We start from the raw sequence: 26,434 nt of genomic DNA, 5'->3' as shown, positions 1-26,434 counted from the left end.
GGGGAGCAGCGGTGTTTTTTTGGCCGGAGCTGCCGCGGGCGGTGAGCTCCCCCCGCCCGGCCTTGCCCCGTTGCAGGCAGAACCGCTGCAGCCGTGCGGGAGCGGCCCCGCCCGCCCGAGGGCGCGGCGCCGCCTGCCGCGGGGCTGAGCCGCCGCCGCCGCCACATGACCGCCCGGCGGGGATAATAAGCCGCAGCGATGAGCCGCGGCGGGCTTCTCCGGAGGGTCAGCCGCAGGGACCTGCAGCAGCAGCAGCGAGAGAGAGAGAAGGGGAAGGAGGGCAGGAGAGAGAGGGAAGGAAGGTCACCGCAGGTCAGCACCTACCCGACAGCTTCAGCCTCTGCTCTCGGCAACACGCTCGCTCCCTGACACCTTGGAAAAAGAAAAAAAAAGACGCTGCTACCTGCAACCCGTCACCAAGTAAACTAAGCTTAAAAAAATATATATCCGTTTAAAGGTAGTAGGAGCCACAGCGGCCGAAGCTGATCCCCGGGTAGCATGAACACCATGAATCAGATAGACACAAACATGCAGTACACCTACAACTATGAAGAAGATGAGTACATGACCCAGGAAGAAGAATGGGACAGGGACCTGCTCCTGGACCCGGCATGGGAGAAACAGCAAAGGAAGGTCTGGAAATAGAGTAATGTCTGTCCGTCTATGTGCTTCTGTGTGGAATGATGTCCTCTCTTACTGCCACGCTGCATCTGGAATTGCCAGGGCTGTGCAGTAAGGGGCTCTGATTTTGTAAGAGGATCTACTTTACATCGTATAAAGCACATATATCATATATATATTAGCCGTGCCATGTCTTGAGGATAAAGCATTCACTTTTTGGATTCTTAAGTGAAACCTATGTAAGATGAAAATAACTCACGAGAGTCAGGAGTTTTTTTTATATTGCACTGGAAATACTCTGTCAATACCTCTAGATTTACGTATTAGTATTTCAGTAATTTTTGACTTTGCTTTCTGACAGGAAGACCCAGGAAGTTGACTCTGAATTGATGCGTGTGCCGGATTGCTTTTCGAAAACAGTAAAATGCAATTATAAACAGGGAGATGAGAAGGTTCAAAATCAGCGTGCAGAAAAAAGTTTGCAATATCTCTGAGAGCAGACTGAGAAATCTCTTTTGAAATTGTGATCTTGTGAGTCAGCTCTTATTAAAATTTACTTTTAATTCTCACTGAATCATCTGACAAGGAAAATATTGCCTAGAAATATATCCAGGCTAGTTTTGGAAAACTGTATTTCATTATTAGGTTCACACATGCCAATTCACTGTCTGGGAAAAATGGGGTTTGTAAACTCCTTGGAGTATACCATTGTAGACAAATGCTTCTTGCCTTTTAGGCGTAAGAAAACTGTTATGCCAGCAAGTACTGCCCGTGGTCTTTTTCTGAACACAGGCAGAGATTATAATCCCATCAGCAGTCCTGTCAATGGTTTGGTACTTTAGTAATATTTGCAATATCTAATTTCAGAACACTGAGTTTTAAGCAGCATATGGGAAAGAGAAAGATGAAATATTGTAAAGGATTTGTTACTTCCTAATGTAAAAGCTGATGTTAAAGTCACAGCTAACAGATCTGGGATTAAAAGGTTATCTGCTGGTTACGGGAATGAAAAAAATAAAAGGCAAGGGAGAGAGAGAAATGGCGCTCTGGACAATAAGGTTGAATATACTTTGTGCTATAGGTGAGCAGCTCGCTTCAAAAATTTAAGTAGAAGTTGCCAATTTATATCTGATGACAGACTGGCTCACTCTTACAGTTGCAGCTTCTATAAAAGCTGTACTATAAAAGTATAGCTATAAAAGTAAGAGCTGTTAGAATCATTGGGGCCAATGGGTTTGCTTTTCTGTTAGAATTGTAGAGCCAATAGTTTCCTCTCAGTTTTTATTTGTAGCTTTCCTCCTTCTGTGAGTTTTAGCTGGCTTTATTCATTTTCCTACATTCACACCTGTTCAGATCCTGCTGTATGAGTATAGTGGGGGAAGTCCTGGACTAAGTTGAAGTTCACTTTTCTTGATCTACCAGCTGCTGCAACTCCAAACCAATTCTTAGCTGTACTTATCAACACTGACATTTGTTTTAATTTGATGCTCTTTAGATGGTGAAGTATTCTTCTATGTTTTATAATGAGAATGGAAATTGTTGTAGTGCTTAAGTTCTTCAGTGATTTGAAACTGCTCAGCTGTAACAGGTTGTGGTTCCATCTGATTAGGATTCAATTGTCCAGCATTTCAGAGAATGCTGCTTTCAAAATAGAGAAATAATGGACAGGTTCCTAGATAGTCAGCAGGACTCTAAGGCAGTTTTCCTACAATGCAGATAAATGATAAAAAATAAAGAGAAGCTGGATTCTGTAGGCTTTCTTATGTTTACAGTTAAGTCTCTTGACTTTTACAGAAGAGCAGGGAGTAGTTAGTATAAGACCCCACAGCAAATTGCTTGTTTCCATTCCTCCAAACAGACAGCGCTTCAGCAGAAAGTCAGGTTTCCACAGTGATAAATTAAAACAGACTCTGCTTTACTTCCATAGAGTAGAGAGATTGTGGCTTTGCTACTTTATGTTGCCAGTTCCCCGGGCTTAGTTTTAATATTAAAGTGATACCACATTTAAATAAAATTTAGGAGAGGGGATCTTCTTTCCTTGTCTTGGAAAGGAGTCTGAATTTATTATTACATGAAAAATAAGTACCCTTATGATAAAGGGCCTGATAAACTTTATAAAATTTCAAGGCTTCTATCTTTCTCTAATTGGTGCTAAGACAGTTGCAGAAAGTGCTTTCATTATTTCCTTATTTATTAGGAGAAGATTGCAGATACATGGGCACAGATCTTTGTTCTAACTGGTAATATAATATTAAAAGTAATCTCAGTGCAGCCTTGGCAGTTGGCAGCATGTATTTTCTATTAGACAGTCTTGGAACAAACCAAAAATAAATGCCATTGTTTCTATTGTGGGCTGCCCTCTCCAGACTTGCCATTTCAGTGATATGCCTGGTATGAGATCTGTCAACAGATGCTGGTAACACATGATGACGTCCATAGGATTACAATGGATGTGATGCCTAATTATAACCATGGTTCATAGAGTATTATGGTCTGCTGTAATCCAGGCTCCTTTGTGGTTGCAGGTGTCAGAATAAATATGAAGTACACTATAGGAAAAGAAGCTGAGTTGTAGCTTAGCTCTGTCTCTCTGAATGTGAACAACAATTTAAATGCTTTAGTTTGTGTAACATCTAGCCTCTGTCAAATCAGGAAATCAAGAAAATATGACAATTTGACTATTTGCTGCTTTAAACAGTATTGCTAAGAACTTAAACAGGATCATATGGTTGGAAATTTCAGGCAGCAACTTTAAAGAAAGACTAACAAAAGAAATTTTGGATGGGCGTCCTGTCTTCAGTAGGAACTAATCAGAGAACTACAGCCACAGGTGCTGTGGCTACTCAAATCCCAGTGATGGGTGAGCGAGTGGCTGTGTGGTGCTTAGTTTTCAGCTGGGCTTAAAAGGACAACAGTCCCTTTTGAATGTATAGATGGGAACAATGAGATTGGAAACTCCTGAAATCTGTTCCTTGACCCAGTACACTTCTAATGGCCATGTGTGCTTAAACAGCATTTGAAAAATCTATGAAAGTCACCCCTTGTTTCTTCAGTACTACATGGAAATAAGAAAGTATTGGAAATCAAAAAGTCTGGCCAGAGGGGGTGGGATTCTCTTCTTTGCCCTGCTCTGTAACTTTAGGCAAGGTCAGCTCACCTCAGACCTCGGGTTTTCCCCCTGGTACAAAGAGGACAGCAGTGATATTTGTAACAACTGATAGAGAAGTGGTTGGTTCTATTGTATTGTCAGACTAGGTGGTGATTAGCTGTCTTTCGGTCCCTACCCTGCAGACTGGAGTGAAAGTAAAAATCATACTAGCTCATAGTGGAAGACTTAAAACCTGATTTTGCTTCTCTCCATGATAAATTTATTTCTTGAATTTCCAAAAAAAGTTCAACAAACTTCACAAACCTTGTAGTTTTCACTAGCTTGTATCTCAATATAACTGAAAGGAACATAGGAAAATGCAGTGTCCCTTAGTTTAGGAACCAAGCACAACAATGCAACTCAAAATGCAAACATGTTGTATTGTTTGCAATGTGTTTGAACTACCAACATTACTTAGTGAGCTGTGTGTTAAACGGCGCTCTTTCTTATTTGTAACTTTTGCTGTAAATACTTTATTATAGGAATGTGCTTTTTTTAAACTTTGACATGAAATGTGGTTTGTTAGTTTTTCAAGGAAGTCTTAAGCCTTCAGGCTAAAGGTCTGAAGGTTGTGAAACAGGTGTGATCCCTTCTTCAGGACAGTTGTATCATATTGTAAAGCACTAAACTGGCTCCACATATTTCATATGTGTCTTCTCCAGTCACTCAGACATGTCTGACACTGTCGCACTAACACATGTAAGGCAAGAACTAGAAACGTACTCCTTGCCTTACTGGTATTATTATAGATGAATGATCATTCTAGCTTGCTGTATGGTTCTGATACCACCATGTTGTTAATGCAGAAAGGTTTTAATGTAGGTGTCAATGCAATTTCTGACCATGTTGATGTTTTTTTTTACACTGGTATAGAATAAACAGGAAGACTCAGAATGTTTATTTACCTTGATATTGCACTCTTTGTGAATGCAAATCTTGATGACACTGAATGCTGTGCATGAGTGAGGACTTTAGAAAACGTTCTTTAGGAAAGAAGCTGTGTCTTTCTAGTCTTCAGCAGTACATATCAGATTACATTTTCAGTGTGATCTATAAGGAGTTATCTGCATTACCTCCTTTGGCTGGTAATACAACTTCTGTTGTCCTTGCAAATAAAAAAAATGCATTTGGAAGCCACATGTATGGCAAGTTATTTGAAAGAAGCTACCAGGACTATGAATTATGGACAACATCCTTCTTTTTCTAGTGTTGCTGCAACTTCATTAAGTTCAGCAGATTTGAGAGGTTCATTGCAGCCTGAAAGAGAAACTGACCTTGTGTTCAGTCTGACTTCAATGTCTATAAATAGAGTTACAGTCAGTGTCCCAGATTCACTCTGAAGTTTGTGTGGTCTTCTATGGATGGAATCTAATTTGATTTCTTATCAGAAACCTCTTCTGGAAGAAGTCTACTGGTGAGTGAGAAGACAGATGAAGTAGTGGAAGGAAACGGCTTCATTCTTCAACCAGGAATAGAAAGAGAGAAATAACCAAGCCTGAATGAATGAAAAAGAAATGAAAGGCAGAAAAACATTGCCAGGAGAGGCTGGATGCCACCAGCAAAATTCAGTACTGCAGAACCACTCCTCATGAATTTACAGGCTCCAGATTGAAATAATTGTCATGGAGAATATAGCAATATCTACAGTGTGTACAGGGCATTCCAGCCTAGGTCTTGCTCTTTTACAGACATTATCTGGAAATATTCAAAGTTGGGGATTTGGGGGGGAAGTTGTTTTTTTCCCTGTTTTGTTTTGTGGTTTTTTTGGGGGGTGTGGTTTTGGGTTTTTTTTGACAGTGCAAAATTCTTTCCATGAATAATCAGCCTTGGGGTTAAGATCCCATAGCACACAGAGAAACCATCCATCTCTTGAGAGTTTTTAATGAGGTAGCACTTTTTACCCACGTGGAATACCAGTGGGATTGTTAAGGAGGTGTAGAGATTCCCCTCTGCAAGTGAGCAACATGAACAGGATCTGGATGAGAACCAACAGTGAGGCAAAAGGTACACTCTTTTCTAAGAGAGTATCAGCCTTCTCATTACTCATTCCTAATACTTACCTGTTAACAGTTGGATATTTCTTATAAAGACAGGTGTCCTGGGTTGAGTAGCTTTAGGACTAATTTCAGGAGGGGATTTAATTTGTTAGGAGGAAAATCCTCTGGAGTTGAAAGCAGAATGATAGTCAGTGGAAAAATCATGTGCTATACAGAGTCCTACATTGCAATTCTCTGCCTCCCTTACCTTTTATGCACAGAATTAGGATGACATAGGTGTCTTGGGAATTCTGTAGGTTGAAATGCAGAACTTTCTATTAGTATTAGTAGTTAGAAAAGCAAACAATTTCACCTTTGTAGACTTTTTTTTTTTCCTAGTATTCAGCCAGTACTATGACTGTCTTCAATAGAAGACCAATGTCTTGCCAGATGATATATGCCACTATAGATGCAGATTGTGCCTTGTGGTAACATGAAGTTTCAGCACTCCAAGGCCAAATGCTTCTCCTCCAAGTGCATCAAGAATTTTCTTTTCAAACAGTGGATGACAAAACCTCTAGTATTAAGAACACACACATAAAAAAATATCTCATTTCCTTTTAAGTCCTGGCTGCTCTTTAAGTGACCTTCTCAGTGGTAAATGGCCCCATACAGGCTCTGACTCAGAACTTGGTAGTCAACGGATGGACTTCATTTTTTTCTGCCACAGCGTGTCTTGATTTTTCAGCATATACTATAACTGTCCTAAATATTAGACACTGATGCGACAGAAGGACATGGAGTTGCAGTTTCTCTAGTTCTGTGAAGAGTTGCCATGAGGGTAGAGGGACTCTGTATGGAAATATGGGATGTGTTTATGGCTTGTCCTGTACAATTGGCCTCTTAGAGATTAGTGCTTGTTAAAATAGTAACATGTTAAATTCCTCTTGCTGAAGTTACTTGCATGGAATGGTGCTTGAGAGGAGCATGCTGAAAGGATAGTGGAACGATCATATTTTGTCAGTGCTTCATATTCTGTCTCGGAAGCTGTCAATAAGGTGTACAGCTGAGGAGGGCCCTGAATACCGTGATGGTGGTGTATGAAAGAAAATTCAAAGAAAGCTATTATGAAATTCACTTAACTAGAAATGGTTATGGAGGTAATTTTTTCAAATGGGAGGGTTTTCTTTATCAATACTAAGTGCGAGAAATCAATATCTTACTCAATAGTGTATTTTCTATTTAAACTCATGGTCCTCTCAATGTTGACCTATTCCAGGCTCTGTATGCTTTTGTTAGTGTTGTCAAATGGATAATTCCTACAGTCCCAATTCAGTTGTTAATTGCCATTCATCCCCAAATATCTGCTAGCAAAAGAAGTGTATGGTTATGAAAAGAAATTATAAGAACCATTTTCTAACGGGAAGCAAAGGCTACCTCCTGCCTGCACCCACAGATACGTACCACAGCATACCCTGACATTCGTATAGTAAAATGTCTGTAGACATGCTGATCCAATTAGTAAGACAATAAGGATTGGAAGAAAGTATGGATCTAAGTGGGTTTCCATAAGCTGCAACCAAGGTGCTTAAGAGCTAGAGAAAAGCTGTGTGTTAAGCAGTGGACTTTGCTATAATCTCTTGGGGGTGGGAAGTCTGCGTCTTGCTGTGGATCTGGGTTTGGGTCACTGGAGAGCTGAAGAGAGAGGCATGGGAGGTGTTTGCCTGGAAGAGCAATGAGGGTCTTCAGCCCTGAGACTGCAGTAAATAGGGAATCCATGCTCTTACAATTTGTAGCACTGTGCAGGCAAAAGCAGGGCTCAGGTATATTCTGTAAACTAATGAATCCCAGTAAGAAAGTATCATGATTGTCACCAATTTCCAAATCAAACTAAGACAGCTCTGCAAGCTGGATTTTGACTGCTTTTTGCCAATGGGGTAGCACGGTTCAAAATCTTCCACCAAAGCCCTTCCATCCTCTTACAAGTAAGACAAAAGGGATTTCATCATTATGATGGAAAAATCAGATACCAAATGCCCAACATAAATTTAATCACTGTTGCATAAATTCTGATCCATTTACTGATGTTTAGTTAGGTAGTAATTTCTGTATTGCACTGTACAGTTCTACTGAATTAATTTTAGTGAGACTGAGCATTAGTATTTTCTTTAGTTGTGGATGGTGAATACTATATAGAATTATATTAGAAGTTGTACTGCAGAACCTTCTTACAGAAGAATGCATTGGATTTGTATCTGGAATGTATCTGTAGGTGGACATGATGCACCAAGAAGCATGTCAGTGAAATAGAATTAGATGGGAATTTGTGCTGCTTAGCTTTGTCCCAAGTCAAAAGACATCCCTCCTGCATGTTATATCCTTGCAAGCAAACAAAATGCTTACACAGTTGGCAAAGTTGACTTGTTTTGGATGGCTTTACTGCCAAGCATAATTTCTTCTGAGCCCTAATTGTAGGGATAAACAATGTGTAACTGATGTGGTATTCCTCTACTGTGAGCAGTGAAAAGTTGCTGACTCTGAGTGAATGTCTTTTATGGCTAGGCATTCTTTACTCTCAGCTGATACTAGAAGGGGAATGTATTCACATCAAGCACTCCGTTTCCTCCTAGATTAAATTTCATTCCTAGTAGTTTGGGGTGATTTTCAAGTCTTCAGTGTATGAAGAATATCATTTAATGAAATGCTATGATAAGTGTGTGTGACATTTGTTCTTATTATATCACTGCATTTGTTGCTTTTAAATATGTGTCATGTTGAGACACTTGAGGCATAAAGCTGATTGTAACTATACAGGTGCTATACAATGCTCTTTTTCTACCTGATAAAATTGGGCATGTATTTAAAGGTAGAAGTTACCTCTTTCCACATCATTGAACCAGCAAACACAACGTTATGATCACCCTCTGTGACTGTTTCTGTACAAATTCTCTAGTAGCTCTTCCTGCTGGCAGTATAAGTAACTCTTCAACACAGATCAAGATAGTATGGTCCTAATAATCATCAAACTACTGGTGTGAAGGGATTGCAGGGCAGGTGTTACTACTCTGCAGGAACAGAGCCTCTGCAGAGATCGAGGTAGAAGACTTTGAAATGCAATGTGCTCATTTTAGGAAAGTGTCCCACTACAAATGGTAGCTTGTAGAAATACACTTCATTCTTTAGAAGGCCTGTCCAGAAGGAAGCAGAAGCTGACAGTTGTCTAGCTAATGTTTAGTTAGTTTCTGTATTTGGGCCTTAAATTTTCATGTGTACACACAGGTGAGAAAATTAGTCCTGAATTTGTGTCCTAAGTGCAAGAATGGGCACTGTTGCTCCTATGTCTGGTCCCAGCTTTCCCTGCTTTTGAGTTATAAGGACATATCATTTTGTCCACATCTTCATCTCCAAAATAGTGGTTGTAATACCTATGTGCTGACTTTACAGATGAAGGTGCCAAGTGTTTACTGTACTTGGTACGAGTAAGATTTTCCATTTACTTCAAATGCTTCCTCTCAACTGCTCTTAACTGTCAGAATCCCTTCAACTTGAAATCTGATGCTTGTTCTTTCTCTTCAAAAACCTGTGAGCAAAATCAGTCCAGCCATCCGTTACTTTGATAACTAGCAGAACCTAGTTTAGAGCAGATGGCTTCTGCTCTGAACTGTCCTCTAGAAAAGCCTTGCTCAGCCTTGCTCACCCACACTACCACAGCAGGAGTCTGCGAAAAGTGACTACCCTGGTCTAAAATTAGCATCTGTGGTTATTCCTTAAGCGTCTAAGGAAACACTCATATTTTTTATAGGTGTTGAACACCCAGGCATTTCCACTGACGTCAGGAGGAACTTCTGTCTATTTTGCACCTCTGAAAATCAGCCTGCTATTTTGGCACTCACAGAAAGGCTTAACCATCTAGCATTAAGCAGTATTTTTTTTAACTCTGGTTTATGTTTAAACTTGGCACTAGTGTAGCTTTTTACTGCTGCAAGACTTACGGCATTGCACTCTTTATATGAAGAAAACTGGTACCCAGCTGCACTAAATACAAATAAAAAAAATACATAAATGATTGTGTAGCTCTGGGGTATTATTTCTTCTAGAGGAGTTTCTTTAGGCTGTGGAAAACCTCTGTAGTCCAAGTTCATCTCCAGCTCTACTCTGGAGTGTAGTTCCACCACACATTTTCTTTGGCAGAGCAGCTGACCACCTTTGACTCTACTCCTATCCATAGACTTCCAGTCCCCTTCATTTGCTGGTACAATGATCTTCTGCTATATACCAGATCATTGAAATTTGAAGCAACCCTCCCTGTTCTAACCACTTCTTAATCCCAAGTCATTTCAGTAATGTAGTTTGCAGTGGAGCCCCACAAGCAGCTGTATCTGTACATGTACATATTATGTGTAATGCACTTATCATCCCTCTGGCATTAATATTAAAAGACAAACAAAACACCATACATGAAACTGAAGTTTGCTTGCTTTCCTTTTATCTATGGCCTTCATTTCCATGACCGAGCACAGGTCCCAGCATGGCTCCTGTTAAGAATAGGTATGCTATAAACAAAGAACTGTGTGTTTAATTGACAAAGCAGTTTGCTTATCACAAACACTGTACTGTCTAAAACACAGGTGTTTATGGTTTCAGCAGTTACAGCCATCATTATTTGTTATTTACCCATCTTTTCTTAGCTAAGTGCTTGAGAACAGGTTATTTAGTGAAATTTCATATTCGTGTATAATCAAGCCACCCAGAGATCCCAAGTACTGTTTTGCTTTTTATTCTGTTTTTAAGAAAAGCTCAGTAATTTAGGAACCTGACCATCACTGAAAATTATTCAGGAACTCAGGAATTTTTCTGAAAGTCTGCTGGCTTGCAGGATATTTTAAATGTTTTAGAAAATGTTACTCTATAGCTAATGCCTCATAAAACAACATTAAAGTTTAAAAAAGTCAATCCAATATGTTTAAGTAGTATCTTTAACAGTAGAAGTTACCAAATTCTTTAAAAAACAGATTCTTAAAACAGGTATGAAATCAAAATTGATTATTTTTTTTTTATTCATCAGTTACAATAGTGAAGACATTAACGTGGACAGATTATATGCTTTGTGTACTGGGAAATATTGCATTGAGTAACCTGGCGTATATGCCACAGAGGAGCTTTTTGTTGCATAATTGGGAATTAATACATGAGGTTTTTCTTTCTCTATAAGAATCTCAACTGAAACCTTAGTTTATATTACAAGTGAAACTAGGTGTAGTGATCTTCAAATGTACTACATATCAGAGAGCAAAGACTGTGTAAATATCTCGGGGTCTGACTTGACATACTTTTCCCATCATTCATTGGTGTCGGGGTCTTAAAGCTCTGTGTGTTAGTGTGTGTAGAATTGAAAAAACTTTCAAAATCTGTTTTAGCGTTATCAGTCAGAAGACATGCTTTTCTCATTGTGGAAGTGTTTTAAAGAATGTTGATAAATTGGATAGGAACATACTTTTATCCCACTCTGACTATATTGACCGATGTATAATGTATTTACTTACTCACCTGGCCATGTAGTGTATAATTACTGGATAAAGATAGCATGGTGAAGAAAATCAACAGAGAAAGCAAGGGAAAGACATTTGGAAATCCAGTCAACTAAATCCTAGATTAGCCTACTTCAATTAATCCTTCTATTTCCAGAGGGCATACCTTTAGTTCCTTGATACTATAACATGGGAATGTTTCTTTCATCTCATCCTAAATAGTAGTTGGTCATTCAAATGCGTATCTACTGAAATAACGTTAGCCAGCACTATCTGTGATAGTTCAGGAGCTCTTGGGAAACCAGGAGGAGCGCTGTAGGGCACAGTTGGTAGAAGAAGGACCCGAGATTGGAAAGGAGAACAGGAGATAGGATCCCTTTATAAGAAGGTTCCTTTGGCACTGATAGGGTAGTGGTAATGCATGTTCTTTGTTTAATATACTTGAGAGAAGGCTCCAGATGGTATAAAGGGCATAGACTTCACCTTTAAAACTCACCTGCAGATTTGTCCCTTGCAGACACTATTCAAGACCCTTTTTGGATTACCTATACTTTGTTTTTAACTCTCCACAGGGGGAGGCAAATATAAAAGGGATTATGCTTTTGTTCTGTAATAGCAAAGAAGTGGCCGGTTGGAAAAGAATACAGAGGGAGAGAAAAACAAGAAAAATGTCAGGTCTCAAACCTTTTTTTCATTGCTGAAACAGTTCCCTCCAAACCTGTTGGCATTTTTACTGTGAATCCTTTTCTGAAGATGCCTTCTAGTTTGTTGATACTCTTGTGAAGTAGAAATGCTGAGCATGGAAGGTGGTGTTCCAGAATTAACTCCGTCTGAGCCATGTAGAAATGAGGGAATTTCTTTTGACCCTATAACAGTTCAACATTTTGTTGGATGTTTTGGTCCCATGGCATACTAAATAGCTTTTTCTGTCCTTGTGTTTTTTAGTTTTTCAGTAGTTAGATCTAAAAAGTGTGCCTTAAATATAGCTCTCTGTCTAACTGGTGCTTACAGTGAGACCTCCGAAATATCACCTTGGTCAAAAGTGATCCAGAAAGCACCAGAATGCAAATAGCTCACTGTTCCATGAATTGAGTATGCCTTCAAAAGTATCAAGAGTTGTCTTGCTTTTGTTCACCCAAGATCTGTATCTAAAAAGTTGCAGAGAGCAAGAGAGAGAGGCTGCAAGAAAGAGAGATGTTTGGGAGCGTGCATCAGTACATTGGAGTTTCTAACAGAACCTACACACTTCATGCTCTGCAAGCTCTCTGCTTAGGACCCTAGTGTCCTACCTGATTGGTTGGGGAGAGGTATCTTTTGGACAGTACTTCGAGATATGAATATATATTTCTATATAAATGCAAAGATGCAATCCTTATTGCATGGGTGATAGAGTCCATTGAAGCTTTTATAAAAATGTGTACAACATCTCTTTCCTGCCCTCAACTTTGTGCAGCGTAGTGGCAAATCTATTTTAATGCTCTGACAGCTGGGCGTGAACCGATTTATTTGTAGGTATGTGCTGTAAAGTTTTGTGGTGTAAAGCGAACAGGAATGCTGTGTAAGATAGTAGTTGCTATAACCATACTGCTTCAGGTTGCAATGTCAGAATTACTTGTTTTTGTAGTGTAAATTCAAGCTCTGCAAAGTGGAGTGTATTGGAACAGAGAATATTTGGTTAGTATGCTTTAAAGTTAGGTTACCCTGTTAGAGGAAAATACTGTTGTGCCATGCAAATGGTTGGCAGTCCTCAGAGGTTCAGTCTGGACGCTGTACAGTCCCAGTCATGCTGTGTGGGAGTACTGTGTCTCTGTCAAAACGGCACGGGTCCTTGTGGGCGATGCTTCTCTATTTCTGCAGATTTCACGAGGAGACATTTTCAAGGGCAAAATTTGGCAGTGTTGCATGTAAAAAAAAAAACAAAAAAACCAAAACAAACAAAAAAACCAAACCATGATCTATTAATTGTTAAATTATTATATGCTAGAAAAAATATGGCCTATTGAAAGAGATCAACATGTCCATCAACTTTTCCTTTGAGGGAAATACAAAATCAATATCTGAAAATAAAACAAAAGGCATTGACAAAAAATAGATTATTCTAAACTTCGCATTTCTGTTGCTACATTAGTCTCTTGTTTGTTTGGTTTTGTGTTGTTTTTAAAGCCTTGCTCCCATTTAAGAACTGTGTTCTGAATATGCCTGACTCACAGATACCTTTTTCACCAATATTTGGTTTTTGAGCCTTGTGAAATAGAAGTTTTCACTTGCTACAGCATTTTAAATTTGCAAAATGTACATGAGACTGTAAAATACGGCACAGTCACTCAATTTTAGAGATGAACAGAGCCCTCCTAATTCTGCATTTAGAACTCTCAGTCCGTGGGCCATATTTACATTTCACCTCTACTGAGGGGTAAAGATTTTGGACAGACATGTAAAGAGGTTTCACTGCTTGAAGTTGTACAAAAAGCTCTGGAAGAGCAAGGACTCAAATGTTGAGTCTTTACTTACTGTCTGTCTTTTCACTCTCATTGGAGAAAGCAATTTAATATGGGGGCTATTATAACTCAGAAATTTGTTAGTAATTTGAGAACTTTGTTTACTTCACAGATTATACCATTTATTTACCATTCTGTAGTGCTAATCTTGTACCTTGAGCATTTTAATGCATTGAATAATGGTATGTAATCAAAAAAATTCAGAGGTATTAATTCTGTTATGACAAGGTATTAACATACTTGTTGTTTTACATAAAAGGCAAAGAGAGTAGAATCATCAGAAAGGTAGTGTATAACTGTAAATGAATGTCATGCATAGTGTTATTGAAGTAGAAGGGAAGATGAAGAGGTAAGATCATTGCAAACAGCAAGGGATTGCTCCCCATTACTCCATCTAGCTAGAATGAATTATCCAGGGCTGCTGTAAGACAGCCAGCCGGACATTGCCATTTGGACAAAGGGTTCTCAAAGAGTATTGCCTGGATGCTGTTTGTGACCATCTTTTTTCAAGGATTCATGCATATGATGTGAAAGAACAAACTATACTGCAAAAACAGTCATTCACATCCAAGAGAAAGCTGACTTGCAAAACCCTGACCTCTGTCACCACTTAGCGAGGTGGTGACAATATTAATTGAAAGTCTCAGTATTGCAAAGCCTTCTGAGTGGAATATTCTAATAGCTCCTACACCCCAATTCATGATGAAAGATAATCTTGTACTGAAGATGGACTTTTAATTTATTGGTTGGGAATGCGTGGCTGGGGGGAACCTTTCACTTTTAGGTCAGTGTTTTGAACCCAGGCCAGGTGAATAAGTGACAAGGTTGCTAACACATGCAGGCTGTTTGATAATGTCTATGAGGTGAGTTGTACTCTCAGTTTAGCTCTTGGGGGGACAGGTGTCCCCATCACTTAAGCCACCAGAAATGGCAGCTTCGTTGGAGGTGCTCAAAACTGACCTTATTAGTGAGAGGTAGGGACAGTGACTTTTCATCCTAGAGGTGAAAGCTAAAACAATTTCTGTATGTGAAAATGCTTTCTCAGATTGCATCTGTGGGGTTATTCACAGTCATTGCCATTCTTAACAGTTCCCTGAGCGACTTCTTTCTCCATTCCTAAGTGGCTGGCACATTTCGTAATTCACTGAGTTTAAGGAGGGAAGGATAGCTAGCATGCAACTAGATTTACAGTAGTAGGTAACTGGTTTATGCTAAACAGCTAACTTTGATTTTTAAATGTAGAGTTAACTTTGGATGACTGAGAACAGATGCTGAAGATGTTGGTAATTGTTATGTGTTGTTTTCCATCTGTTCACAGTAGGTTCTGGTTTTGATCAGTTTTACAGTTCTTTATTTATATCTATAGTTTTGTCAACTTTCTAATCTTTCTTGCTTCTATTTCTTTACTGGGCTTTTTTTCAGGGTAGAGTTTGAGCACCTCAAAAGCAATGGTGAATTTTCCCCCCCAATAGTGCTGTGGGATATGGTGCGTTTATTATTCTCATTATCCTTGAATACAGAAGTGGGACACTTAGAAGTACTCAGCTATGGCTAACATCTGCTCCCATTGTTGTTGAAAGGCTTATAGTCCCATATGAGGAATCATGGGTCATAAAATGCTCAGCATTTAGGACAATAAAAACATTTTTAAAATTCGTGTCTTAAATGACTTAAAGGCTGTCGCAAAGTTGGGGAGAAAACACAAGCATCAGGATTTCTTCTCCAAGATCGTAATACGGACCTTGGGAAATGTATGTACCCATAGAACAGAGCATTGAATCCACTTTCATTTTAATTTGGTTTATGTTTAACTTTCTGTGAACACTCTTCTGCCTATTGACTTTGAATCTTCTTTCCCCTCCTGTTACGTTTCTTCAGCTTTGTTTCTTTATTATTCTCTGTCTTGACCCTTCTACTTTCTTTTTCTCTAATATCCCTGACAAATCTCCTCCAGTATTGTATTTCATTTTGCTAAGGGAAATTAGGGGGTCATGTGAAAGTAGGAGAGGGAAATGGGGATCATCACAGAAAGAACACCCTGACAGAAACAAAATTTACAGCTATCTGTTGCATACGCAGTGCTTGGATTCCTAAAAGGGAGGTTTTTTCCACTGAATGACTTCTTATTTTGTAGTCTTTGGATAACATATATACCTAAGCTTTAGGGCTTCTCAGCCACAGAATCTGGAAGGAAAAAGAGTCTTCTTGCCTATTCTCCCTTTTCAAAGCTGCAGCATAGATGTCAATTAGGATGGGAATCTTCCATGAACATCATAGAAAGCATGACTGGGAGGATGTGGGAAATCATTTGGTTCATTCCTCTACTTTTGGGCAGAAGCAAATATGTTCATGCTGTTCTCGACATATTTATCCAACTTGTTCGTGATGATGTCCAAGAAGAAGGGTTCCACATTTACAAATTAATCTAAATCTTCCTCATTGTTTAAGCTCATGACTATCTATCTTATTGAGAATAATCTACTGATTTATTTCTCTTCTCTGTTGTGACTTCTTAAATGGTTGAGACAAGTATTACTCTCTTTTCAAACTTCTCATGATTAAACCCGCCCAATGGATCTATATTTTTCAAAGATGAAGTTTCCTAGAATTTTTTTCTTTTCATGGCTGTTTTGTGGATTCTCTCCAACTGGTCCATATTGTTCTTGAATTTTGTGCCCGAAAGAGGGGAAGATATTACAGCTAATCCCTTTCCAGCACTGAGGAGATTGAAAGAAATACTTCAGATATTAATACACTGTTCTTTTGCTTAGACATCCCAATATTGTAGTTGCCTTTTATAACAGCACAACATTTTTTAATCAGATTACGTTGTGATCCACTGTTATTCCCAGATCCTTTTCTTCAGTGCTACTGCCCTGGCAGTTGTTCTCCATCCTGTGGTTTTGCAGTTGTATATTACGGGAGGAGGGCCGTACTTCAGACTTCCTGCTAATCTGCATCCAGCTTTCTTCAAGTCATTTCACTGATTTGTTGAGATTAGTTTGAATTGTAGCTCTGTCATGAAACATACTTACAGACCCATAATTTTGCTGTCATATTCAAATGTTATAAGCATACACTCTATTCTGTCATCAAAATGAGTAGTATAGGAAATGGTTCAGTGCAGATTCCTACAGAAGTATTATTAATAAGCCCTTCCACTTAATAGTGAGCCATTACTCACCATTAGTAGGAATAAACTGACTTGCTAAACACTTTTTTTTTTTTTTTAATTATTCTCATATGTTTTTGTGTTTAGTTTTCCTCTTAGATAAATAGCTCTCTGCTGTTGCAACCAGCTTAGGTATGTGACATAAAAGAGATCTGCTTCTGTAAAGTCCTGGTAGGAGGACCTTTAAAATACTCTAGCTTAGCTAGGTGGAACTAGGATGAATGTCTAGATTTTAGATAGGCAAAATCATGAGGGGAGGACATGCATGTATCTAAATGCAGGCTTAGAAAGGTAGCACAACAGAAGTTTTCACTTTCTTGTCCTTGGAAGTTTAATTTTTAAAGTATAAAATTGGGTTCTGCAAAAGTTGATGCTACTTGCTCACTTTATTATTAAATTTGCCACATGTAAATTTACCACAGACCACTCTGGTCTGCTTAGTGATAGGAATGTGTTAAAAAATACTCAGAATTAAAAGTACATACCAGAAGTAGACCATAGTGGGTTTTTTTTCCTGACAGTTTCTTTGTCTTTCTATCCCTTCAACTTAACAAATTGAGTAGGTTGCAGTTACAATGTAAAGATAAGAATGGGTAAAGATATCTTGCAGTTTTTATAATGCAAGGTAAAACCATGCCCATGCTTTTACTAAAGTTTTTAATTGGATTCTTGCCTCTTTTATTTCTGCATTATTTTTCTGAGCAGGGTTCTCTTATTTGAGTGATTCTTGAAATTCCAAAAATGAAAAGTAGATTTAGACCAGAATTGTCCTACAGATCCTGAACACTTTTTAGTTTCAAATGGGATTTTAAACATTGCATGTGCTCCTACTTCTAAAATATCAATGTTTCTGATTGAAAATACATTTAAAATAGGCTGAATTATTTTAAACTGGTAAAAATAAACAAGCGGACAACCCTATGGTACTGCATGTGTTTTGAGAAGTCACACATTTGGATCACGCAGATGCCTGCTGCTGTAAAACTTTCATAAATGGGTGTCACCAACAATAATGAAAAAGGAAGGCGCTTCCTTCAGGGAGTAGAGCTGTTGTGGCATTATACTGATGGTCTATCAAAATCCCGAGTTGTCTGAAGACTTACCTAAATTTTCATGCTCAAGGCTCTCTCATGATGGTTCTCTCTCAGATGTAAAGATGGGCTTAAGTGCCTGAAAACTTCTTTGTCTTTTCCAGCCATCTCAGGTGATCCAATAAAGATATTATCTGCCTGCTCCTAATAAACCTTGCAATTTTTTAACTGGTTTAGCCCCTCCAAAGACCTTGTGAAACCTCTTATATCCTTCTATTCCTTCCTGTTCTTCCATTAAGAAAAAAAGGCTGAGGTGAGGACAGTGCATGCAGTGACCCATATTGAATTTCCCATACATCTTGCTGCCTCCTGAGTTTTCTTCCATTTTAGACCAATGGGACAACAGTCTCCTCTGAAAGAAAGCACTAATGTCACTCACTTTGTAACAAAAGGCTCAATAATCTTTTTGACATTTCTTGGGGTTCAGCCTTGCCAAGTTGTTCTTGAAGGAATATTTACATGCTCTGTATTTTTTGTTAATAGTGAGCACTGTAAAACAGACATGCAATCATTCCGTGCTGGGAGGAGGTTGCATGTTTTACAGGAAACCCTAGACTTGCACAGGATTAAGCCATCTGCTTTGTACGGACTGAGGTCTCCCCAGGCTCTTCCATGCAAGCAAAATGCGGAATGCTAGCAAGACATGTGCAATGTCCTATGTGATGAATGCAACCCTTTGACGACGTCTCCTGTGAATGATAAAATTAAGGAACTGGGGTGAAGTTCCCTTAGTTACTAGAGCAGATCTGCTGACAGTGCAAAGTACGCTAGTGTATCATCTCTGACATCATCTGTTCAGCTATATGAATGACTGTGCTGGAGCAGGGAGGGCTTTCCCCAACTTTGGATTTGGGGACCTTGTGATGGAACTTCTACTCACTTCCTTTGTAAGACGGTTCTATGCTATCCTTTCTGTTGTTCCCAGGCATTTGGCTTTGACATACTGCCTATGATCTGAGGGTTTCCTTTTAATGACCTTTAGGAACATGCTAAACATTTCCCCTACCTTAGCCTTCATGATGTCCTTTACTGTGCCGTCACTGTGCTTCATTTGAGTTGTTGCCGTGCTCTGGTGTGTTTAGTGTTAAAATCCCACTTTGCCTACCAAGTCTTCTGGCGTGATCGAGTTGTACTGGTGAACCACCTCTCCTATTATAATTACTCTAGTTATTTTACTAGCATATACCAATGCATTTAGGTTTCCACTGCAAGGGGAAATAAGAGCAAGGGGATAGTTAACAATAATTCAACAAGTAAGATGTAAGATTTTATTTATTTTCAATTCATAAAAATGTACTCATGCACCTAATATACTAAAAATGCAGCTGATCTAGACGTTTTAGGAACATGTAAAAGTTGCCATGTGTAGTCAATGGTTTACATCAAGCTAGTTTATAAAGGCTGTGCAATTTTCTGCTGTGTTTCACCTTCATGCCCCTTCTTTTGGGAGCAGAATTAAATAGTTAAGAGAACAAGGGCCAACGCAGACTGTATCCCAAGCCCAGAGAAAAGCCCTGATCCTGCACTCAGTAGAACACTGTGTGGACACAGGAGCTAGGAGATCATGTTGCAGGTTCACAACTTAACTTTTAAAACATGGATAACAGACAGATGGGAAATTCTTCAAGGGGAAACCTCAGTCTGGCCTAGTGGGAATGTTCTGGCAGAGCTCTTTCTGTAACACCCTTGCCATGAGCTCAGAGCCCAGTAATGTTCTGTATAACTACAGAGTGAATCACTGCATCCCATTTAGCCTAGAAGTAATGAAGACCCTCAGCTAGCAGAAATGGAGAGGAAGAATACTTCAGAAGAAGGGCTATAAAGCCGAGTTTTAAGAAACAGCTCTATTAGACTGAGATAATTAAGGATAACACATATGTATATAAAAAAATGTGTTGAATGTTTATATTTGAAGTTAATTTTCTTCAGGTGTGTTCTCCTGCTCTGGGTATTGGAATTTAAGGTCCACTTAAAATGGGTTGTGCTTCTGCTTTAGTTAACAGACACGGGAAGTATTAAGTTTCCTATTAATGCAATATTTTTCACAACTCATAGGTTAAAATTGGATTTTGTCTATATTATCTTACGTAAATGTTACAGAAAGGCTAGAAACTCAACAAACAGATGACGCTGGGCCAGTAGCCTTTCTGGTAGGAGTACAGACAAGCAGACGCATGCCTTTTAAAATCAATATTAGTTTTTAAAACTTGTAAATATTATAGCAGACAGAAATTGATTTGAGTTAGAGAGAGTGAAAGGCAGTGTTAACCTTTGTTATGAGATATGCATACTAAATAGGATACAGGTCTCTAATCCTTTATTCGGCTGGATCCACTTCTCAATTCCAATTCTGAGTGCAAGTAAATAAATCTTCCTGAACTTGTGGAGTGTATCACCTATACATGTCCCCATACAAGTTATGCTGCTGTTTTGGTGATGTACATTTTGGACTTACTGTCAGTGCCAAACTAGAAATTTAACCTGTATCTTCAGCAGGTGGAACAAGTTGTCTCGTGACCCACTGATGGGTAACAGTATTGGAAAGGGTGGTAACTGGTGCTTTCTCAATTCTCTGTCCCTATTATCACATGTACATATGAAACTGGCTTTGAAGCACTATCAAAAGAAAGTTATCATTACACTCACATAAAAGGACATGTGGGCTTTCTTGGGAGTGTAGGACAATTCAGGTCTGAGAGATACCACTTTTTCCATCAAAGCATGTCCTTAGCTGCAGTTGATATCTCCTTTTTCTGCCCCTTGGTTGCAATTCTACTTGTCAAGGGCTTGTAAAATTAAGTGGCCTGAGTAAACTATCAGGCAAGGGTTTTTTTTCACTCAGGTACACACTTTGCCATCACATATCTATGAATCCAAATTATGGAGAACACGCTATCGGCAGTCTTCACAATCAGGCTAAGTGGGCATAGAACATAAACTACACTCCCTTTTCTGGAGTTAGCTTTTCCAAAATAGACCTGTGACAGCAGTAGGCAATTAATAGTGCATTAAGAGAACATTTATCTGTGTGACTGCAAATTGTTTGGCTTCCTGGCCTGCATCCCCTCTTCTGTGGTCTCTCATCTAAGACTGTCAGCAAAATTTCTTTTGTAGTAACAGCTTCAGAAAGGAGAAATGTTTATTTATTTATTTTTTAAATTTGTAGAGCCACCTATGGTAAATAAATTCTAAAAAGAAATGTCTAGCTTTCTAGGCACTTATTTGTATTCCTGCTGGTATTCGGCTTGGTGCCTTCAGTCCTGCCTTGTTTCTCTGGGCAACCTGATACTCTGAAATGTGCTGTACAGCTCAGCAGAAGAAGGAATTTGCTTTGTCTAAGTCATTTAATAGCTTTTAAATCCCAGTGGATTACAAATTTGCAGGGTACTATATGCTGGCTGTATCTTGATCTCTAGGACTTAAACGTGCTTTGAATTGTTTCTTAATAACTATGAATAGAACTGTTAGTTAAAGCCAAAGCAGTGACAACAAGTGGTATCACAATAAGAATAGCAGGACGAGGGTTAAATAAAATGTAGACTGTGGAACCTGTTAAAATTTGCAAGTTAAGTTTTGCAGTAGTTTTAATATAGTCACTTATGGATTGCATCACTGAAACATAGTAAACACTTCCTTAAGTAGCATTCCTAACCACGTTTAGTCCTAGGAAAATAAGCCAATTTGGAAGGCATCAGGCTATGAGGCCACATGCTGAGAGTCTGCTGTAATGTACTGCAGCAATACTTTCCATGAGGCACAAGACAACTGTCATAAGGGGATAGCACCATTTCATTAACTGGTGTACTGGTAAAACAGAAAGCTCTGAGAAACTGTAGTTTAGATAAAAGATCTAAATCTCTTCTTCTAGATATAGAAGATAATCCAAACTGTCTAGATACAGATAGTCTAAATAAAGAATCCACGCACAGTAGAGTGCTTCAGCAGAACTTGTTATCTCATGAATGGATGCTTTGTAGGTAATTTCAAGTTTATCCTTCAGAATTGTACAGTGTCAATGACAAACCCCAATACTACTAGAAAGAATCTTAAATAACCTACAGATATAAAAAGGCAGCCCATAAAACCAGTGACTGTCATCAAATGATTTCTTGAAAACAACTTGACTCGGCAGTAGTAGCATTGTTTCCTTGTTTATATCATAGCAACATTGGCTGCTTAGTGTCTTCATAAAATGAACAAGATTGAGAAGAGAGTTTGTCTCTCAGCAAATTCAGTGCTGTAACAGTGTCTGTTTTCAAGATAAACTATCTAGATTATCTGAAAACTTTGGGATCTTCAGATAAAACTTACGTTTTGTGTCTATCAGTGCGGCATCCGGTAAGTTGAGTCAGCTGTTGTAGAGGTGAAGTAGAGGACCACAGTGAGATTAGAGGTGGACAAAATTCTATATTGCTTTTATACATGTATATTTATATATGCATATATGAGCTAAGAAGTGCCAGGTTCTATTTCTTCTTAAGAAACTAAGTTAGTAGCTTTCTTCACAGTAGGAATGAGATTTGCATTTTAAGACTGCTCAACTAGTGGGGTCATTGCCATTAAATCCTTAATTAAATGAAAAATGGGGAAAACTCATTTACTTGAGTGGTACAAGGTCAGAACGTTCACCATAAACGTCTAAAAGAGATGGAAATGGCTGAGGTTTTTCTCCAAATTCCTCTTTGAGGTTAGCATGGTGTGCTTGGAACAATTCTACAAACTGCAGTAGCATCTGCAGATAAGCACATGTCCATCACATAAACTTAATTAATGAAAGGCTCATTCATTTACTGGTTAAGCTTTCTAATATTTATTGCCGAATTGCCATGCAAGGTTCATGTGCATTTACTCTTGAATGCTTTCAGCTGTTTTTTCTGTATTACCATAATGTTGTTCCTTCCAAGGATGCTGCTTGTAATATTTAATATTTGCAAATGACTTAATGTGGTGCTAAGCCTTTTTAGATACATATCACTAGAACAAGATACTGCTTGAGGCAGACAAATTAGTCTTATAAACTAGATCCTAACCCTATAATAATCCAAACCAAATACCATGCTAAGACTCTATCATGTTGAGCCCTGAGGGTAGAGGTGCCTAGTATCTGTTGTGATGCTTGATACACTCTGGTTTCAGGTCTCCCATGAGCTCAGTAAAGCTAGTTACCTTAAAATGAGGGAAGTTTTACCTTCCTGAATGACTGCTTTTCAAGCTAACATCCCTTTATTCAAACATGTATTTGCAGAGATGCTTCAGCTGCAGCCATACTTATCTCCATCTGCATTCAGAATGACTTTCTTATGCCTCTACCTGCAACTTATCCTCTGCAGGTCAACAGAACCCCTGCCCAGAACCACTTAACAATACTGTCTTCTCTCTCCTCCTTTCTCTGGGTTAGGGATTTCACTGCACAGCTCCCCCATATGCATAGCACTTCTTGCTTCTTCCTTTCAATTGGAGAGAAGTTGATAAATCTAAAGTTTAGCAGGCTGCTCCTTGTCACTGTAGGAGCTCTAAGAGCCCAGCAAGCTGCACATAAATTCTTCACATAAATTGTGTCAAACCCAACAACAATGAAAATATTATTCTTTAACAGAAAGTTGCATTTTTAAGAATAGACCATTTTTGAAAAGTCAATCTGTATCTTCTTAAGGTGTCAAGTGTGTCTAGAATTTACAAGATTCAGTTCTCAGGAAAGTTTTTGCCTTCATCTACTGGCCTTTCTTGTTCTGTTTCTGAGAGAACAGATATTAAATAGTCTAAAAGAAAGGCAAGAAAAAAGAAAGCCAAAGGAAATTTCATATTGACAATGGGGATTTAGGATATATTTTATTTTTAAACTATTTACATTATATGTTTTTAAAACTATGGTAATTTGAAATAGCAAAAGAAGGGGAATTCCAAATATCTGACAATTTTAAGTAGCTAAAGTCTAACTTACCAAAATGTATGGCCTTGTTATACACCTAGAGTTAAGTACCTGGTGAAATACCTAGTAAATACAACTTGCTTTGTATACCTTAACAGACACTGAAAAGCACGGGGAATTTGTCAGAAGGCTGAGAGGTAACGGAGATTTGAAAACAGATTAACTACTAAATTTTATAGTAGCCCATGTTTTGATTTCATTCATACAAAAGGTACTGTGTGTATGACCTCTGTAGATCAATGGGGTTAGTTCTGCTTTTCATCTCTGCAAGTAAAAGCAGACTTGGTTATTCTCCACAGAGCGAGAAATGCTCATGGTTGCTTTTGTGATCATTTTGCCCTGCAAACTTAAGTATCTGCATTTGTGTGTTTCATTAAGTTGTGGTAGTTTTCTGAAAATTATATAATACAGTTTAAAAATAAAACTCTTGGTAAGGCAGGCCATATCTGCAGGGTCTGAATGTGAAATGTCTGTGGTTGAATTATTGTAAACTTTCAAAAACCATTCTAATTGTCCATGTTTTCAAAAGGCATTCTGTTTCTTACTGTAGTTACAAGTAGGGACAAATCCAATTTTGCTGGTGTCCTTGCTGTATAAAGACTCTCTTCAGTTACTTCATCCTGAAGAGTGTTCTCACAACTTCCTACCTGTGAGAAATGCATGTTACTTGTCCCTGGCATAGATAATCTGTGTAAGAACTGTTTATCATGGCATGAATTCAAGTAGTAGCAATTTTTGCTTCTGTGCTTGGTATTGCCTACATTTTACTGTCACACAGCTTTCTTTATACCGTATCAATCTTTCTTTTCAGGAAGAATGTATAACAGATAAGTCCCAACATAATATTTTGAGCTCATAAAATGTTAAGTGTAGTAATAAGCATTAGACAAATTTTGCCTTTATGTGTAGATCGTTTTTGGGACACATTTACGAGCAGAATCTAGCAGAGTATTCCTTCTAATCAAGCAATTCTTTGCAGCTTCATGAACATCTGGGATAAGAATTTTGAACTCAGCAACATGTATAAAATGAATAGGAGCTGGACATCCAAATTTCTAAGGCAGTAGTGAAAATCTCAGATGCAGTGTTTACTCAGATGGCTTAGTAATTGTTTTGGAAAATGTGTTTCTGATAAGTATTTTTTTATTATTATTATTATTATTATTACAGACGTTTACAGCCTGGTGCAATTCCCACCTCAGGAAAGCAGGCACACAGATTGAGAACATTGAGGAGGACTTCAGAAACGGCCTCAAACTGATGCTCCTCTTGGAAGTTATCTCAGGTTGGCTAAAATAAAGTTTGCTATGTATTTACAACATGCTAACTGAAACACTCTTAAAAGAACAAAAATTGTTAACAATTCAAAACAGTGGACACAAACTCTAAGTAGGATGAAAAGTGAGAGATGAAACACACTGTGAAACAAAAGGGAGGAGGGAAAAAAGCACCAAAATCTTCTGTTTTGTGCTTGTGTTCCAGGATATCACAGTGTATCAGGCTATCACTGACATCACAGCGTTGTTGGACAAACCACAAACATTGAGGACCTGGTCTTAGCCCCTAACAATTAAAAAGCCTTTACACTTAGGTTACAAATTCATTTTATTCCACTTATAGTATAAAAGTTTTTCTTTGCTTTTAATGACTTCACTGGATGGACCAATGCTTTCAAAAGTGAGTGCCTAAAATAAAACTACATCAATATTTAGTCACAAGTAAAGGGTCTCATTTTTCAGAAGGGTGGAACACCCAAGAACTCCTTTTGACTAACCAATGTAAACTCACTCTGTCACCCATTTTATGTGTTATTCAGAGGGGCAGTCCCCAAGGTACACTCAGAATACCCCTGAATGGGAAGGGAATAGCTCCAGTTACAGACACAAAATAAAGGTGAAAAAGGGCAAGAAGATTTTTAAGATGTCTTTATGGAAAAGACAGTTTACATTTTTGCTGGAGATTTCAGTGGGGAAAGAAGATCTTTGAATGATCACTCTTCATGAAATGGAGAGTCATATTTTCAGAAATTATTCTTCTTTGTGATCATTTGAAAAGATAAGTTCATTCAAACACATCAGCCTATGCTCTGAAATTAGCTGCTCTGCTGTACTGGATTAGGTTGTTAAAGGCCATTGTTCTTGGTCAGATGTGGAAGGATACTATGGCTAATCTGCTGGGTAGAGTCTAGTCTCTCTTTACAGTCCAGCAGGTAGGAGGGCTGAGCTCTGAGAACATCCTGCCTTCTTAATATTCAGCTACTCTAATACAGACAGTAGCAATGAACCAGAAGTTGAGTAGGAGGAAGCACTCACATATCTTCCAGATGTTTAGGGCAAACATAAAAATTTTACTCTGGTTTTACTGCTATATTAGAAAGATCCAAGTCGGATATTTCAACATTTGAATTTTCTCTTCGGGGTTTTGTTCAAAGCCATTTGACATTCTTTCAGAAAAATACCAGTTAAAATAAC

The 26,434-nt window shown here is 38.5% G+C and overlaps 1 protein-coding gene across 5 annotated transcripts in view; it reads left to right on the top strand.

The window, feature by feature from the left end:
- Window positions 1-206: 206 nt before the first annotated feature.
- Window positions 207-26,434, top strand: part of ACTN2 (actinin alpha 2) — a 70,943-nt gene continuing 44,715 nt past the window's right edge. For 2 of the 5 annotated variants that reach the window (XM_009930082.2, XM_009930080.2), the window contains exons 1-2: window positions 207-633; window positions 25,134-25,248. In XM_009930082.2, coding sequence (XP_009928384.2) covers window positions 499-633; window positions 25,134-25,248 — 250 coding nt within the window. In that variant the 5' untranslated portion in view covers window positions 207-498. The remainder of the gene's footprint in view (window positions 634-25,133; window positions 25,249-26,434) is intronic. The other 3 variants (XM_069800678.1, XM_009930081.2, XM_009930079.2) reach the window with 2 other exon arrangements.

The sequence above is a fragment of the Haliaeetus albicilla genome, chromosome 13 (assembly GCF_947461875.1).
Source record: "Haliaeetus albicilla chromosome 13, bHalAlb1.1, whole genome shotgun sequence".
NCBI classification, from domain to species: domain Eukaryota; kingdom Metazoa; phylum Chordata; class Aves; order Accipitriformes; family Accipitridae; genus Haliaeetus; species Haliaeetus albicilla.
Note: the sequence above shows the minus strand (reverse complement) of the source record. Positions and strands in the feature narration are given on the sequence as shown.